At 37.1% G+C, this 17,491-nt stretch overlaps 1 protein-coding gene across 18 annotated transcripts in view; it reads right to left on the bottom strand.

Moving 5' to 3' along the window:
* Positions 1-5,723: 5,723 nt before the first annotated feature.
* Positions 5,724-17,491, bottom strand: part of PLCB4 (phospholipase C beta 4) — a 180,682-nt gene continuing 168,914 nt past the window's right edge. For 12 of the 18 annotated variants that reach the window (XM_087882318.1, XM_034432356.2, XM_060689325.2 and 9 more), the window contains 4 exons: positions 15,072-15,129; positions 13,306-13,392; positions 10,609-10,645; positions 5,724-7,700 (listed from right to left, as the gene is read on the bottom strand). In XM_087882318.1, coding sequence (XP_087738444.1) covers positions 7,612-7,700; positions 10,609-10,645; positions 13,306-13,392; positions 15,072-15,129 — 271 coding nt within the window. In that variant the 3' untranslated portion in view covers positions 5,724-7,611. Of the gene's footprint in view, positions 7,701-9,625; positions 9,698-10,608; positions 10,646-13,305; positions 13,393-15,071; positions 15,130-17,491 lie in introns of all 18 variants that reach the window. The other 6 variants (XM_087882322.1, XM_087882321.1, XM_087882314.1 and 3 more) reach the window with 2 other exon arrangements.

Raw genomic sequence — 17,491 nt, forward strand, 5'->3', positions numbered from 1 at the left:
TTGTTGGTAAGTTCTCTAGAAATAAATAGCTTTAACAATTTAAAGGAAAAAAAATACAAAGGAAAACTTATTAAGCAACCAGAAATTTTCTTAAGACTATTGTCACTTTTTGTTGCATTTGTATATATTACTGCTGACTGGTCAATGGCTGTAAACAAATGCTACCATTGTTCCTATTTGAAACTGTGGTGGCCAAATCAAGGCCTCTTCATTATTAAAGTCAGGATGCTTTGAAAAAGAGAACTGGACAGAGATGTTCCAAGCTGTGCCAATTTGTACTGCAAATGGGACAGAAGGAAATTAACCATGAAGAAGCACATCTGAGCACCAGTACTTTCATACCCAATTGTTGTGAATGACAACCATTATTATATCATAACCCTTTAGAAATTTCAGTCCCTTGTTGGAATTTGGTGACTCTGCCAATTCCTTTCTTTGAAGGGTAGAAAGGAATGACAGAGGGAATAGAACAAGCAAAGCAGCCGTATTTTCTTCAAAAAATTAAAATTTAAAATTCTGTTCACTAATGAGTATTCAGATTGCTTTGGACACCCAAGAAATATTGCCATGTTTCTTTTAAACCCAGTGATTGAGTCTTCACGAGATACCTGCTTCTCTCCTCTAATGTAAAGAGGATTTGACCAAAAGAATATTATTTCAGATGGTGCAATGGGTGCCATAGTCCAACCTCAACCACAATAATACACCTATCTCAAATCTCTCTGTGGAGCAAATCTACATGGAAAGTAATAAGTTAAAGAAGAATGACAGAAGGCTTCCTGCTTTTCTCATATCAAAACATATTATGATTGAAAAACCAACAGTTTAAAATACCTCTGGATTGATACTACTGTTCTAAACCCCTTAGAATTCCTCATTTTGATAGGAACAATTTTCATATGATATGATATGGAGTTGATATTTGCATCATAACACTTGTGATAAGAACAGGTTAATTTCTTCCCATTTTCATTTTCTTTAGTGCACTTCTAGTTTGTTTTCAAGGGAAGGAATTTTTTTAATATTAATGGTGGATTAGTTAAGAAAGTAAAGTAACTAAAATCTGGATCTATTCACAAAAATCTATACTTTTAACCAAAACCAAACTAAATTTAAGATATTGCAATTCATATTTGCAGAAAACATAAAGAAATCTTCCTTTAGCATCCTGTGTCATTTGCAAGCAGATTCTGAATATAAATGTTCTCACACCCTGTATAAAATGTAATGTCATCAGAGGAAAAATACAGGCCATTAAAATAAAGCATTTTTATAGCTACATTTGGTGCAGGAAACCAAATGTAGCTATAAATGTCAAACATTTACAGATCAGCACACATTTTAAGCAATGCAATTGCTTAATGTGTTGGTTAATGTATGTAAAGAATTCTTTGTTTTTACTCAGATGAAAAGAAGAAATGGAGGAAGAGGAAGAAGAAGCTGCTGCTTTAATAAACTTCCTGTATTTTCTTCATACTGTAGTTTACTAAAATGGCATCCTTTACACATAAGAGCTTTTATAAATTCACCAACTCTCTCTCTCTCTCTCTCTCTCTCTCTCTCTCTCTTTCCCTCTCTCTGTAAGTGTGTGTGTGTGTGTGGTGTGTGTGTGTGCTATGGGGAAGTGTAGAGTGGAGCAATGTATATATAGTTCCTTTTCCATAGTGTCTATTATTTTAGCTGATCTGTTTGCTAAGTCCCACCATTCAAAGTCATTTATTATGCAATGTGCTATTTGTGAACATATATTTGTGAGCCAGGCTTTCTCAACCAGTGTCTGCAGCTCCAAATGGGAAAAGGATTCTGGCTAAACGATTACAGATTAGCCTTGGATAATTATTTTTATCATCTGCAAAAGGCAAGACCAACTTTATTTCAAACTGCTAATCAAATTCATGCCTAGATTCCTCATCAACTTTTCATTGCTCATTGTCAACTACGTACCTCTGCACTGGGGAACATTCTATCTCAGCTCTGCTCTTTCAGTAGACAGCTTGGAAGAATTTTTCTCTAATAAAAGTGGCAAATGTTGTTTATTCTTGATTATTCTTCCATTCTCTTTTGTGTTTCTCCCCCTACTTGTCTCAAGTAGTGCCTCAATTTCATCTACCCACAGCCTTTTGACTAACAGTCAATTGACTTGGCACCATTGATTGATTTTTACAAATGAGAGATTTATTTGTACCACATATAAAGATCTTATTATTTATTTATTATTTATTTATTGTGCTCCTAGACTGCCCATTTCCCTCAATCTTAATTAACAGAACAATTCTAATTAGCAGACATTCCATCACTTCCAAATTCCTGCCACTTGGATTATGGTAGGATTGACAAAGCATGTCTTCTTTTCCCTCCTCCTTCTTCTTTTTAAACACTTCCCTTTAGAACCAAAGAAGTGTAAGTTAAATGGATTCAGAGTTCTGGGGGGGGGAAAACACCCCAAGGTTGAGGGGTGGGCTGCATCCGTAAATCAATAGCAAGATTAAATGGGGCAATAGGAGATTACAAAAAAATGTATACACCTGAGATTTCCAATGACTATTTTCCCTGAGTTGTGGAAAAAAATCATTCCCCCCAGTTGGTTGGGGGGGGGGAAATGAGGCATGGATGACTTTAAGAGATCTGCCAAAGGTTGAAGGTTCATTGTTGTTAATATGTTTTCTAAGCAATAGCAGATGACAAATAATCAGGAATTCACGCAACTGTCAAACTACTGTAGACCAGATCAAATGTATTTTCTGCCTCTAATGAATTCAAATGACAGCCAGATTTCCTTTCCCCAAGATGCTGTCAGAAGAAGCAAATTCCTTTGTTCATTCCTTAGCATCCTACATTTGTAGAATGAAGCCTATCATCTCCAAAGCTTAAGCCATCATAGAATCATTGTTCCAATTTCTTGTGTGATTTCTCTGGACAATACTGCATTTTTCAAAACATCCACTTCAACTGTCCTTGGTAGGATCCTGCATCCAGACATCTGACATACTAGGGAGAGACACTACATTGTTTGCAGTGGGTAACTTTTAAATGAGGCAGTTGGTTCCAGGATAAGGTTTGGGCTCATGAAAGAAAAGAGCAGCTGCTCTAATTTCTTCTCTCAATGCAGAGCTCCCAAATGCAGCCCTTGTAAGTGGGGTTATTGGCTTCTATTGACTGAAAGGTAGCAGTGATTCACAATGTAATTTCCAAAACTGATAGGGTGGAACAGAAGTCTCCATGTCTTCTCCACACAGAAAGTGGCAGAAAGAATGGATTTTTACCATTATAGCAAGCAAAATTGCAGTTTAATGCAAGTAGATTTTAAGTTTCTTTGGAAGCAATGGACATAAAATGATTTTTTCCAAATAAAACTATCACTGTATTTGATTATGGTGGTAGTAGTAATAACCACGCATCTTTACTATAACATGCCTATTTGTTTTTTATTTTATTTATATCTCACCTTTATTATTTTTATAAAAAAAACTCAAGGTGGTGAACATATCTGATGCTCCTTCCTCCTCCTATTTTCCCCACAACCTCCCTCTGAATTGGATTGGGCTGAAAGAGAATGACTGGCCCAAAGTCACCCAGTTGGCTTTCATGCCAAGGCAGGACTAGAACTCATAGTCTCCTGGTTTCTAGCTTGGTGCTTTAGTCACCAGATCAAACTGGGTCTCTCTAGCAAACAAAGGAACAATATAATCAAGCTAGTTTGGGAAGGAGCGACAAACTGAATATGCAATAATCAATACAGGAGTGAAAAGGCAAGTCTAAAATGTGGCATTCCCTGTTAGTGCAGGATGTTTTGTGGACAATGTCTCTATAATGAGTGATGAAAGAGCAATGTGCCTGTATCATATTAGATCAGAAACTGGCAACTTTGGGAAATGGTGATACATTTAAAATATTAAGTACCTGGTTTGTATACTCACAGAAGGACTGCTATTATCTCCATCGGAGAGGTTTGCATTTATAAAGCAAACTTACAGGATTATGAACTTGTCTTTGGTAATATTGCCACTTTAGAAACCGTAGCAGCTAAATTATTTTGAAGTCCAAATCATGCATATTCTTAATAAAGATTATGCCTTTCGGAAAAATTGGTGTATTCTCTAGAATTGCCATTTTTTTCTATCTCCATATCTCAACCAGCCTTTAAATTGTCCAGCATTTGGCTTTTGACTCAGGACACGACCTGAAATTTGGGTGTCATGAATATTTGTGATATAATAAAGTCAAGGTTAATGAGGATTTTAAAAATCTCTGTATGTTAGACATGCCATATTGAGAATATGGAACAGATATAAACCCAGGTTGTGTCAAAAAACACCTTTGTGGAGTTTAGCACAAGAATCATTTTATAGTTTAACAGTAATAGGCAAATACAAATGGCTAATTTATAGGGAAGGCAGAAGCTAATTTTTCAAACATTTCATTTCCTTTTGAATTCTGCACAAAATGACCCCACCCTAATGAATTTAAGGAGCAGAAATGTTGCTGGCTGAGATGAGCTGAGATCTTGGGAATCAGAGAACAAGAAGAAGATTGCAGATGGTGTGACTGTCTAATATTCCTCAGTCCCTCAGCAGTTAATGCCACAGCTTATTCTTGGCAGACCCTCCCAGCTCCCCAGGAACTTTGGAAGACAGAAAAAAGAATAGCCTCACAGATCCAATTCTTAAGAAATTCTCAGTGGAAGAGCTGTGCACTATGACAACAGTCTTAACTGGGTTTCATCAAAACCAGGGGTCCCCAACCCTGGGCCACAGCCCACTATCGGGCCTTGGCCAAATAGCAACCAGGCCATGGGTTGGCATGCACACACACAGCTCAACTCGCAGAAGCGGTGGACAGACGCACACATGCATGCATAGCTCAACTCAGTCAAGCTGTGTGTGCATACGCGGCCTGTTCCTCTTCCCCCCCAGCCAAGCCCCCCAGCCACAAAGGTTGGGGACCGCTGATTTAAACAGAAAATTCCTGCATTGTAAAATGAATACTTACATATGAACACTATGAAACCATAATGTGCTGAGTTCTATTTCTACAAGAGGTAATTGAGGAATCTGGTCGAGAAAAAATCTAATAATTACACCATTATTATAGAATGTGAGATCTTCAATCCCTTAATGTAATGTGGCAATCATACAGAGGGAATATTTATTAAGCGTATTTTTACGCTGCCACAATAAAAAATGACTTTGTGACTCACATAAAAAATACAATATAAAACAGGTTGATAGTGACCTCACAATGGGAGTCAGAGAGTGTCACTTGTTTCAGAATTATTAAAGCTTGACCAGGGCAGAGTTAATTGTCACAAGGACAGCTGCTGTGTAACACCACAGAAATGAAGATTGGGAAAAGGCAGAAGGAATTAAAGAGGGAAAATGATCCATATATGTGCCATATAGTAAGTACTTGTTGACACAGTTAGCATCAAGAAAAGAATGTTTCTAGTGTAATTGAATATAAAATGTTTTTTATTGTATTTTTCAAATAGGATTCAGCAGGATTAAGAGGTTTTCCATAAAAAGTACAATTAGATAAAACCAGCTAGTTATTTTTTTTAGTGAGACATCTGCAGTGTGATAAAGAATATAGTTTATAGTTTAAAGTCATAAGGATATCAAAGCAGGTTAGACTGAAAAACTTAAAAATTTGTGTGAGGAAGATGTTTTCACACATACACACCCACCCACCCCATGATAATTTGATCCACAAGAATAGATACTAACTTTGTTTCAGGGGTTTTTATTAGAGAATCTGAAAGTTGTATCTCAGAACAATTACATCATTATCTCCATATGCCATTTTTAGGAATATTTTGAATCAGTTTGTACACGCATATACAACAACATGATCAGTACTGAGTATTACTGAAATCAGTTATCTGATTTTGTTCTAAACTACCCGTTTCCCGTAGTCTTGCTTATGTTGGTAACATGGAGACTTCCAAGCAGAAGATTGACGTGCACTGTTCTGCATTGTAACTACAGTGGGCTTTGAGAACGTGCACATTAATACTGTAGCAAATTATTTGGATATCTAACAGACATAAAAAGGATCATTTCCTCATATGAAAGTCTGAAAATCTGCATAAATATAGTGTGTAAAATTAAATTAACACAATTTTTTTCAACTCGACTTGTAAGAATGCCCACATAATTCATATACACAAATATATATATTATTTATACTGATATTTTGTGAGTGAAATATTCTGTTTTGTACATTGATTCTGTATTTATTTACCAGTAAGAGAATGACTGTGTGGCCATACAATATTCATTGGTCAGAACTGGTGTTTGTTACCACATGCAGGTTTTGTTTACTACTGTCAATGTTGCTACAGGAATGTGAATTTTCCACAAGATTGTGACTGAATCGGTATAAATACTTTACATTATCACAGTTAGAACACCCTCCTCCCAAAATCTATTTAAATCTTAGAACACAAAAACAGTAGTATTTGGGACTGGTGACAAGTTAATTGAAATGCAACCTTTAGGTAGTCTGTAAACTCTGGTTAGAGTGCTTAAAATACAATTCCTTCATTTATTTTTTTTAACTACAGCATCATAGATCAATATGGCACAGGAACAGTCTTTTGCTACCTTGCAATCCTTTCAACAGGATTTTACAAAAAATACCACTTCTAATTCAGACGTATCCAGCCCAGCATGGCACTTGCTGATGATGAAATTCTGAACACAGAAATAACCCGCACAGCTTTAATAATGAATGTTTATCTATTCTACAAAGTTATAGACGGGACTTTCCCAATATCATATGCTGATATAAGTTATACCTCTACGGAGCCTGTTTCTATGCAGCCAAAATGGCATTATACATTGTCAAGGTTTATAGAGTATAAAATATTTTTGGAGGGAAAAAACCCAGAGATACAGACAAAGGGATAGGATATCCTCTAAAACAGCCCTATTAGGACTGGGCATAACAAATGTCCATAGAATGCTGACTCATCATTGGAAGGAAAACATGAAGAACTAGAGGACAGAGGAGAAACAGAATGGGAAACAAACATCTGGAAAAGGTGGACTCTCCATGGCAACACTTCATTTGGTAACACTTTAGTCCAAGCAGTCCTCATGGCAAAATCAAAATTTCATAGAAAGATAGCCACTGACGCTATCAAATGTATTACAAGGTAAGGTTCTTTTGGAGGGAAGGAGAACTCTTATGAAATATTCTTCAGAGGTTCTTGTTTCGGGAGGCAGATTAATTCTGGGAAATTACAGTAGAGTTGTTGGTCTTTCCAAAGTCAAGGAAGCCCAGGCAAAAAGTAATATAAAATACGAAGGCAAGTCAAACAAGACTAAACATTTCAAGAACAGAAACAAGTGGTGTGTTTATAATTCAGATAAAGACAACCATCGTGTTAAGGGCAGTGCTCTTGGATTTTAAAATCACTTGCTTTCTTCTGAGAAGGAGAGTGTCATTTGGAAAAATAAAGTACAGTATCCTCCCCCCTCCCCCAAAATCCAAGCTCTTCGGCCAAGATTTGCTACCTGACACTAAGCAGAAGAGATCCCATCTTCCAATCTTCAGTGAATTATCATTGCAAAGACCCCAAAGGAAAAAAAAATCAGATGGCCTCAGATTTCAGTTTGTGCACTGGAGCTTTATACCACTGTTGCAGGCCTGCGGTCCATCTCTGCCTCTAGCTTCACCATCTGCTGCATCTCCTTGGCCTGCAAAGCAGGAGAATTAGGCTGTTAGCATGATTGAATGTGGAGAGGAATGAGACAATACATCTGTGTCTACTATAGGTTCTTTGGAGCTGTAATTCTGTGTTACGGAGGGAGGGTTGTGACAAAAAGGACCAACGTTCAGAATCATCCCACAAATCAAAGGAGAAACATAAGGGAGCCATACAATATTCTGTGGTGCTTCCTGCAGCTTCAGAATAGGCAAAGAGATATTGAATAAATCAAGTCTAAAGTATTTATTTATACTAGGTAAATATAATTCTTTCCTGATCAACTACAAATCGAAGTATTTAGGGCAGATGCTATTAATATGATTCTTTTTGGAAAACATTCCCTTATATTTTTATGGCAAATGAATCTCATTTCAAGTCAAAATACAATTGAAAAAGCCCAAATCTGGAACATAATGTACTGACAAAAAAGTACAGCCTCCTTTGAAATACTGACCAATATGGTATAATTCAACAACTGAATTTTTCCAAATGAATTCAGGGATCCTACAGCTAAAAGCTATTCAATAACCAAGTAAATCAGGCCTTCAGGAACTGCTTGAAGATGGAGTTACACGTGGGCATGATTTTCACCATATTATATAGAATAAAGGGCACTCAATAGTTTAGCATCCAAAAGTATTATTTAATTGCGGTCCAAATTAAAACTAACACATTAGGCAGGATCCAATCATTATTTCTTTACAGTGGGCAGCCCAATTATGCTTTGACATTGCATTTACAGGCTCTTTGACATTGCATTTACAGGCTCTGATGGTCCACAGTTTCATGACATCATCATGAGAAGTCACATTAACTTGTGGACCCAACTGGTCACATACCCACTGCCTTTGTCAAAGTGGCACAGGTAAGCAAGCAGTGAAAGTGTCCCACCCTTGGCAGAATAAGCCATGCATTTCTCCTAGTTCGCCTATCTGAATACAGGTAGTCCTCAATTTACAACAGTTCAGTTAGTGACCATTCAAAGTTAGAATGGCACTGAAAAAAATGTGACTTATGACCGTTTTTCATTGTTATGATCTTTGTAGCCATGTGATCAAAATTCAGATGTTGGGCAACTGGTTCATAGTCATGACCTTTGCTGTGTTCCAGGATCATGTGATCCCTTTTGGAACCTTCTGACAAGCAAAGTCAATGGGGAAACCAGATTCACTTAATAACCAGGCTACTAACATATTAACTGCAGTGATTCACTTAATAACTGTGGCAAGAAAAGTTGTAAAATGGGGCAAAACTTTAAGTGAAACATTTGATAAATGAGTTTTGCCCCATTTTACAACTGAAATTTCAGGCTCAAATGTGGTCATAACTCGAAGACTACCTGCATTTATTTTGAACCTCTCTGTCTACGTCCAAGTCCAATAGCAAGTTTTATGTTCCTTTTTTTTTGTGTTCAGGAATGTTACTTCACTATTTTTCCCATATCCTTTTCCCTTTTGCCAGCATACCACACAGTTTTGATCTCCTTTCAGAAAATAATTAGTAGATACAAAATATGCTTGGTATGGATCCAAATGAGCCAGACTCCTGGTAACTCTTCTCCGTCAGGAATATTATTTTTGAGAACAAACTATTGCTTAACGCATTGTAAGCCGCCCTGAGTCTCCGGAGAAGGGCGGCATATAAATCAAATTAAAAAAAATAATAATGTGGGACTCTTATACCTACCAACACACTTTGGAATTGACTGTGGTACGATCTATTTTTTCAATTATCCCAAAGAGCTATTTTTTAGTTGGAAAGAATTTGTTAACAGTTTAGTCCGCTAACTTGATTTCTGGAAAAGCATGAACCAGACAGTGCTAGGTTATTTTGTCTTATTTTCACAAGTTTTCCTGTTTATTGTATTAATAATGTTAATAATAACATTAATAAAATTAATAATGGTGATGTTACCTGCCTGCTTCGAAACTATTTCAGCCACATGATGTATCTGGTAGCATTTTTTTCATGAACAATTGACAGCGCCTGAGAATTAAGTTTCTATATTACAATGATTTTCACTTTGTTTGGTTTATCTGTTCATCCCTACTGTCTAAACCAGACTGATCTGATTTGAAAAACAGGAGCTCCTCCTGTACTTCTTGGAGCCCTATTGTAAGACAGGTTGCACAGTGTTTTAAACAATGGTTCCAAAAAAAGGGGACAATTGCTACTTATATAAATCATTTATAATTTGATCACATGCTTCAGAAACAATAAAAAATATCTAAATCAGTCTAAATCAGAAGTTGCCTATTTTGGCCTGGATTCATGTCAGATGTGAAATATGGAAAACTGAAATTGTTGATGAAACTGGATGACATTTGCAAGCAAAAACGTTGATGCATTTTTCCCAAAATGTGATGACTGAAGAGTCCCTGAAAAACTTGCTCCTGCACTTAGGCGGTTTCCCCCCCTCCCCCCTCCCCCCTCCCGGCAATATATTTGATTTGATTTTCAACAAAAAGTGAGAATTGCCTTCTTTGAATGAACTGATATAGTCCAATTTCGTGCAGAATTTGACCAATTACAATGCACACACTTAGTTATTCAGTATAAGAAACTGTCACTCACGTATGATGCCTATGTTTAGATGATTCATAATTGTGGGCAAATTGTTTTGTATAAACCCTAGACATGAATAAGACTCTACACATGCAAAACTAAGAGATGTATTTTATAAGAAACTAGCCATCTGTCAAATTTAAAGCCTACAAATATAATTCCAGCTTTTGGAGGCCTCTAGTAGTGTATACAAGGGGAAATATGATGCACGCCAACAGAATTCTTGGGACCTTCTCAAGTACCAAATTGATTCTAAATCAAGCCAATATAGATCAGTCATCAAATGATATCGATAAAGTAGTAGTAGCTTGCTCAGGGTACATAAATCCTACCTTGAATTTGAGAGACAGCATGGCAGGATTTCAAAAGCTGTTTGTACAAAAATAATAACATAAAAGTTCAGCAACACAATGAAGCAAATAAAATGAATGAAAAGTGAGATGACAACAACATATAAATGCAAGAAAAAAGTTATTCTGTTCTAGTCTAGTCTGTTTCTGGATTTCTCTACTTTCACTTTATTTTCAAAATGAAAGAAAGAGAAATGCATCAAATCTTTAATGGGTATACCTATATTCAAGGTACAGATTTCCAGTGCAATTCACTAATTTTTGTTTGAGCTTGATAAAGTTGAGTTAAATGAGAGGAGAAAAAATTAACCAAACCAGTAAATAGTTTTTGAATATGTCAGTAATGAAGGAAATGATGTGGAAATAATTTTCAGAATTATAGCAGAAATGATAAAGTTATGAAAAGCAGTTAATGCATCATACCCATCTACATAGCTATACAGTGGTACCTCAGTACTCAATGTTAATTGGTTCCAGGAGGAGCGATGAATACCAAAAGCGATGAGTACCAAACAAATTTTTCCTATAAGGAATAATGTAGTGAGTCACAAGGCAGCTGACACTGAGTTCTATCTTGTGCATTGAGTACCAAACAAATGACGAGTACCAGGACAAAGTTTTTATATCAAAATGCATTGAGTATCAAATTCAATGCATTTCAAAATAGTTGAGTACCAAGGTACCACTGTATCATCTTTGAGTCACAGTTAATTTCTAACAGCTACCTGGACACATCTACGCAGTTATGAAGTTTTCTAGATAACATTTTTGGAAATTATTTTTCATTTCCTTCTTCCTAAAACTGAAAGAGAGTGATTGGCCTAAGGCAGTAGTCCCTATCCTTTGTGGTTTGGCGGCCTGCCTGGCGGGGTGGAGAGATGGGAACTGGGCCTCGTGAGCGGTGGATCAACATGCACACACGTGTGTGCAGCTTGACTCGTGCCAGTTGAGTTGCATGTGCCATGCAAGTACACTGGCCTGCCGGTTGTGTGAGTTGAGCTGCGCGTGCATTTGCAGTGGCCCGCTGTTCATGCAGCCCAGTTGCAAATAGGCCACGGCTCAGTAGTGGGCTGTGGCCCACAGGTCGGGGACTGCTGGCCTACGGTCACACAGATGTTTTTGTGCCTTAACTAAGACTAAAATTCAGGTTTCCCTGCTGCTAGTCCAGCCCCATAACATTATACCAAATGAGCACATGCTCATTCACTCTGCCCTCTCTACATGTAATAGAATATGACAGAAGATACAATTATTGCTCAATAAATAACTTACATAGAACCTAGAGTAATTTCTAAAGATTCTGATTTTAGACAAACCTACAATGTTTTTATGTCCTAACTTAAGAAAGAATGGTTTATTTACACCATATTGAATTCAACAAAAGAGGATAAAACTGATCTTTATCTGTCCTTGTTCACTTAGCATGGTTTTTACAATAACTGAACTTAAAAACACCATTTTTTCTATAACAAAACTTGCATTTAATTTTTTTACAATTGTTTTTTTAAAAAAGTAGGCAATCTGTATGTTCCAGATGTTCTAGACTAAAATTCTGATCATCCCTTGCCATTATCCATATTAAGTGGGACTCTGAAATCCATAAACACCTGAAGAGCAGCAGGCTGCTTCTCCTTTGTCTGTCATAGTAGCAATAGTAGAAGCAGCAGTGAAGATGCTTGTAGATTGGCTTTGCTTCCACTAAGGGAGTATCGCATATGTCAGAGTGGATATTGAAAGAGATTGTGGTGAAACGACTTCAGTTCTGTCTAAATGTCTGCTTTGCATAAGATTAGCTTCCAGTAATACAGCATGTCTCTTTTAGTTTCCCCATTTCGGCAAGCAGCTACTGGGGTTCTTTCATTACCTCTCAAAATGCCATTGGGACACAAAATGATATCCTAATAGGCAAAGCTCAAAACTGCTCTTTTAGGCTACAGCTAACATAATGCTTTGGAGCAAAACTTAAACATGCCTGCTTGGAGTGGGGGTGGGGAAAGGGATGCAGTGGCTCAGCAGCTAAGATGCTGAGCTTGTCGATCAGAAGGTCGGCAGTTCAGCGGTTCAAATGCCTAGCACCGAGTAACGGAGTGAGCTCCCGTTACTTGTCCCAACTTCTGCCCACCTAGCAGTTCGAAAGCACATAAAAAATGCAAGTAGAAAAATAGGGACCATTTTGGTGGGAAGGTAACAGCACTCCATGCACCTTCAACATTTAGTCATGCCAGCCACATGACCACAGAGACATCTTCAGACAGCGCTGGCTCTTTGGCTTAGAAACTGAGATGAGCACCACCCCTAGAGCCAGAAACGACTAGCACGCAGGTACGGGGGAACCTTTACCTTTATCTTTATTCTTAGTGCTGGTTCATATATTGACATGGTCTATAGCAGGGCTGGCAAACTCTTGACCTGTGGGCCGGATGTGTCATGCACTGGCCAGATCCACACCCGGTTTAGCGAAGGAGAAAAAAGATACATCAAGTGATGCTGCCGTGACAACCTGAGTTTGACACCCCTGGTCTATAGATTATAAATGATGCACATAAATGATGTCAGTCTTGGTCTGATACTCATATGAACCAAATAAGTCATAAATTCCTTGCCTCAATTAAATCAATAACCAGATAACAAGCCACATCTCCCAGATTCCCTTTCCTTTTACAGTCAGGTGTTGGTTACCTGCTCATTTTGTTTCTCCAAAATTTCTAGATGCTCAAGTTGGACTTTCTTCAACTGATCCATTTCCTTTGATTGCTTCATTGCCAACTGTAAGCCAAACCAGAAAGGGGGAAAATGAAATAACCACATTCTTTTGGGTTACATGGGTTTTTCAAATAGTTCTCCCCAAAATATTGCTTTCCAAAAGAACTCTTGCCGTGTGGCAAGAGTTTGCTTCACTCGCGTGTGGCGCTTCTGCGCATGTGCAGAGCGTCCGTGATGACCTCTGGGTGGGTGGGCAGAGCCTCCCGTCACTGCCGCTACTGGTTCACCCAAACTGGAGCGAACTGGTAGAAACCCACCACTGATTAGCATCCATTCAATTCCACAGACCATCTTAATTCTTTGTACTGATAGAATGACCCAAAGGAAAAATCCGATTCTTATAAAGACTTCAATGTTCCTCCAGGACTGTGACATCAGGGCAGGGTGCAATGTACCTGAACTGCCTACCCCACTGGGCTTATGTTGCTTTCTGACAAGGGCAATAAAGGACTCAGTCATGTCACTCCATAAGCTACAAATGTCCCACATCATCAAACATACAAAACACAGTCCCATGGAAAACATAGCAAGTAGAACATGATTATTTGATCAACCCATTTATTTGTGTCCTCATAATACCCTAAATCATAAACCAAACATACAGGTTGCGTTTATGCAGTCCGCTAGGTTATTTTTCAGTGTAATTAACATTCCAAAAGCTAAACTGGAAGAATAATAAGAAAATGATGTCTGAACATTGGGTTGATGGGGAGAAGGATTTTGAGTTTCCATAGTTTTCTTTTCGTACCAATAAATTTTTAGGTAAAAATTAAGTATAATAATTGATTGACAAATACAAACAGTGTAACTAGATTCATCATTTACTTATTGGATAAGGAGGGGTGTTATCTATATAAACTATCCTCTTCCACCTTCTAAAATATTTGTGACACGAAAAAGAGCAACAAAGAAGTTCTTGTACTGAATTTGGTGTCTTCAGCTTTTAATCTGTAAGAAGTTCGAGTTTCATTAGGAAAATGTTTAAAATATGCTCCAAAACAGGATGCATATAGATGAGATTGCTGGGGCTGGATTCAAACCAATTCTGCTATTCCACATGCAATTATCTACAACAGAGATCATTTGTTTCAGCCATCCTTCTGAGACATTCCTATTCAGATACTTTCAATTACAGTGTTCTCAGGGAAATCAACAGCAACAAAGAAGTCTGTTCTGTTCATGCCTTGATACAAATTTAACCAATGTGCTTTTTGAACATATCCATAAATCAAAATTCAAGTTGACACCTGTATATTTCTGAATTTCACAATGTGAAATATCTTCACAATTACCTAATGAAGAGTATAAAATATAGAACACATATATATTATATTTAGGGAAGGATTTTGTAAATTAGGAAAGAACTTAGAGAAAGGCAGATACTGATAAAATGCAAATGAATATCCAGCAGAACCAGGGCAGAAAAGATGGACAGATTATCTGCCTTCAGACTTCAGATAGTCACAGATAACCTTTTCTGTCCTAGTGTGGACCAAAGCCCTCAAATATTCCTTTTTCCAAGTCATGATTTCTAAAAATGCTTTATGGTTTTTATTTCATGAGCAGTTCCTATTTCCACTATGCCTTCTGTCTTTCAATCTACTCAGTTTCATCAGGTTTTGGAAAACAGTTCAACAATTAAATATATATATATATGGTATTTCAGATGATTAACTACTCACCCGTTTTCTTTCTTCCAGAAACTTCTTTGTGTTACTGCTATTCAGCTCCCTCACACGCCTATGAATGATATATTTACTACTGTAGTGTCTAGTTGTATTACACATCAAAATGTCACTAAGAAAAATGCTAAGAGCCCTCCTCCTCCTCTTGGACTTCAGTCACAGACCAGTATAAAATATATCAAATTACACTTATTCCAGAAATAAAAAGTTAAGGTTTAGAATAAATGACTGATAACAAAAATATAGGTACTATTAATAGATAACTAATACACTTTCTAACTGTAAGATCTAATAATAAGAATTATATATTTATTGGTATTACAACTATAAATAACAGATATTGCAATATAGTACAGAAAATAGAACAACTATAAAATAAGTGAAATGAAACAAATAAGACTAAAAATAACAGACCAAACTATATAGGCTACAAAAGGGAATAAACCAATAATTTATATCATTAATATTAAACTGTAGATTTGGTTTCTTTAGTTAAATCTGAAATTAATCATGTTAGAAGAGAGGAAAAAACACCCAACAGACATAAATAGCAAGCAATGAAATGAAGTAGAATCCAAGGCTGAAATACAGACAGTGCTGGCAAATTAAATCTAAGCATAGAAGTCAACCTTTATTCCTGATAGCCCCAGGTCTCACAGACAAATGTTGTCACCTTATATGTCTAATCTGGGTTTAAAGCTGATAAAAGGAAGTTGACATGAAAGATATGGAAAAATGTTATGAATAAAGAATATGTGCCAATAGCTCAAAAAATCCAGAAAAATATTGATATAGATATTTAGAGCACCACTGAATTTACCCTATATTATTTAATGCCATTTAAATGGACCAAAAGAAGGGACACTGGTTATTAATTTTTTTTAAAGTTGGATTTCTAAGTGCACAATAATGGTGATTCTGCTACTCTGCTATGCGGTATGTAAAATTAGGCTAACTTTAATTGCCCACGGTTAATCCACCACCAATCGCAATATATTATTAAGTCTGTCTTTTATTTTTATACTATTATTATTGTTGTTTTAATACTTCTATTTGCTGGTCTGTGACCGAAATAAAGATTGATTGGTTGATTTGATTCTGTTAAAGCCTTTTTGTTCATTAATATCTCACAGTATTTGATTGATTGATTGAATTTATATTGCCGCTTATTCGCCCATGGCGACTCAAGGTGGCTTACAGAATATAAAACCACATTTAAAACAATAAAAACTAACAAAAAGAATCAAATAACTTAATACATTACAATGTAAAAAAAATCACCCCCACCTCCCACCCCTGCCCCGGCGACAGCAGATCACACAAGCCATTTAATGGGCTCCATCCCACTCTAGGTTCCCCAGACCCGCTGGCAGAACCAGGTGTTCAGCATTCCCTACCTCCCCGCTCTGATGGGTTGGGTAGATGCGACCAGCAAGAGACGGTCCCTCAGATAACCTTAATTTTAATGGATCTTTGGCTTTTGCATCTCCAAGGAATGCATCACAATTTGTATTCCAGTGAAGTGTTAGAGTAATAGTGCTTATGCAAAATTTAGGAGGCTAAACCTTCATTACACAGGCATGCTTTGCAAAATCCGAGTTTCTAAAGAAAGGGGGGAGGGAATCAGCAGGTTATGCTGAAAGATTCTGATAATCGTAGAGATGGCTCATTTCTCCAGTACCTAAACTCAGAGCATAAAATACCTATCTGTGAATCTGCCTAGCAACAAATCATTGTATAAAATTGAGTGAGGCAAAGAAAGGAGTTGCTTCTGTTTCTGGATCCCATTTCTCTCAATGCCTTAGCTAGGGCTTTAGGTAGATCTAGTTGAGAGGGTTCAAGTGAGAAAGTACATGTGGAAATGGGGAAATGGAGCTAGTTATGCTTAAGGAAATCGGTAAATCTCTCTTGGGCCTCTGATTTCACTCTGGTACCCTATCTTTATTTAAAAACCTATTTTTAAGAACCCATGTATCTGTTCATAGGGTGAATGCATGCCTCCTCCTGTACTTTCTGCCTTATATAGTACTAGGAATCGACTGTATGACTGTTCTTCCTTTTCCAGCTGCACTATATCAAGGGCAATGAGAAATCCAGTGACCCCTTAAAAGTGGAAGATAAAAGGGAGAGACCAGGACACTCATTTCCACACAGGTCAATGTATCAGTATGTAAAAGGGGCAAATAAAAATCCAAGTCTCTTGTAACAATGGCCTGCCTAAAGTTAGCCCATAACTCTTTATTATTAGCATTTAGCAAGAGCTTTGTATGAACTTGTCCATTATAATAAACTTTTCTGAAATAATAGATCAGGGGATAGAAGTGGAAGTTTTGTGCCATGAAGGACTTGAATTGAATTACCAAGGAAGCCTTGGTTAGAACAGAATATGGTCCAAATCATACCATGCAATGGAATGA

This window comes from Pantherophis guttatus, chromosome 1 (genome assembly GCF_059756535.1).
Source record: "Pantherophis guttatus breed Tessera chromosome 1, ASM5975653v1, whole genome shotgun sequence".
NCBI lineage: Eukaryota > Metazoa > Chordata > Lepidosauria > Squamata > Colubridae > Pantherophis > Pantherophis guttatus.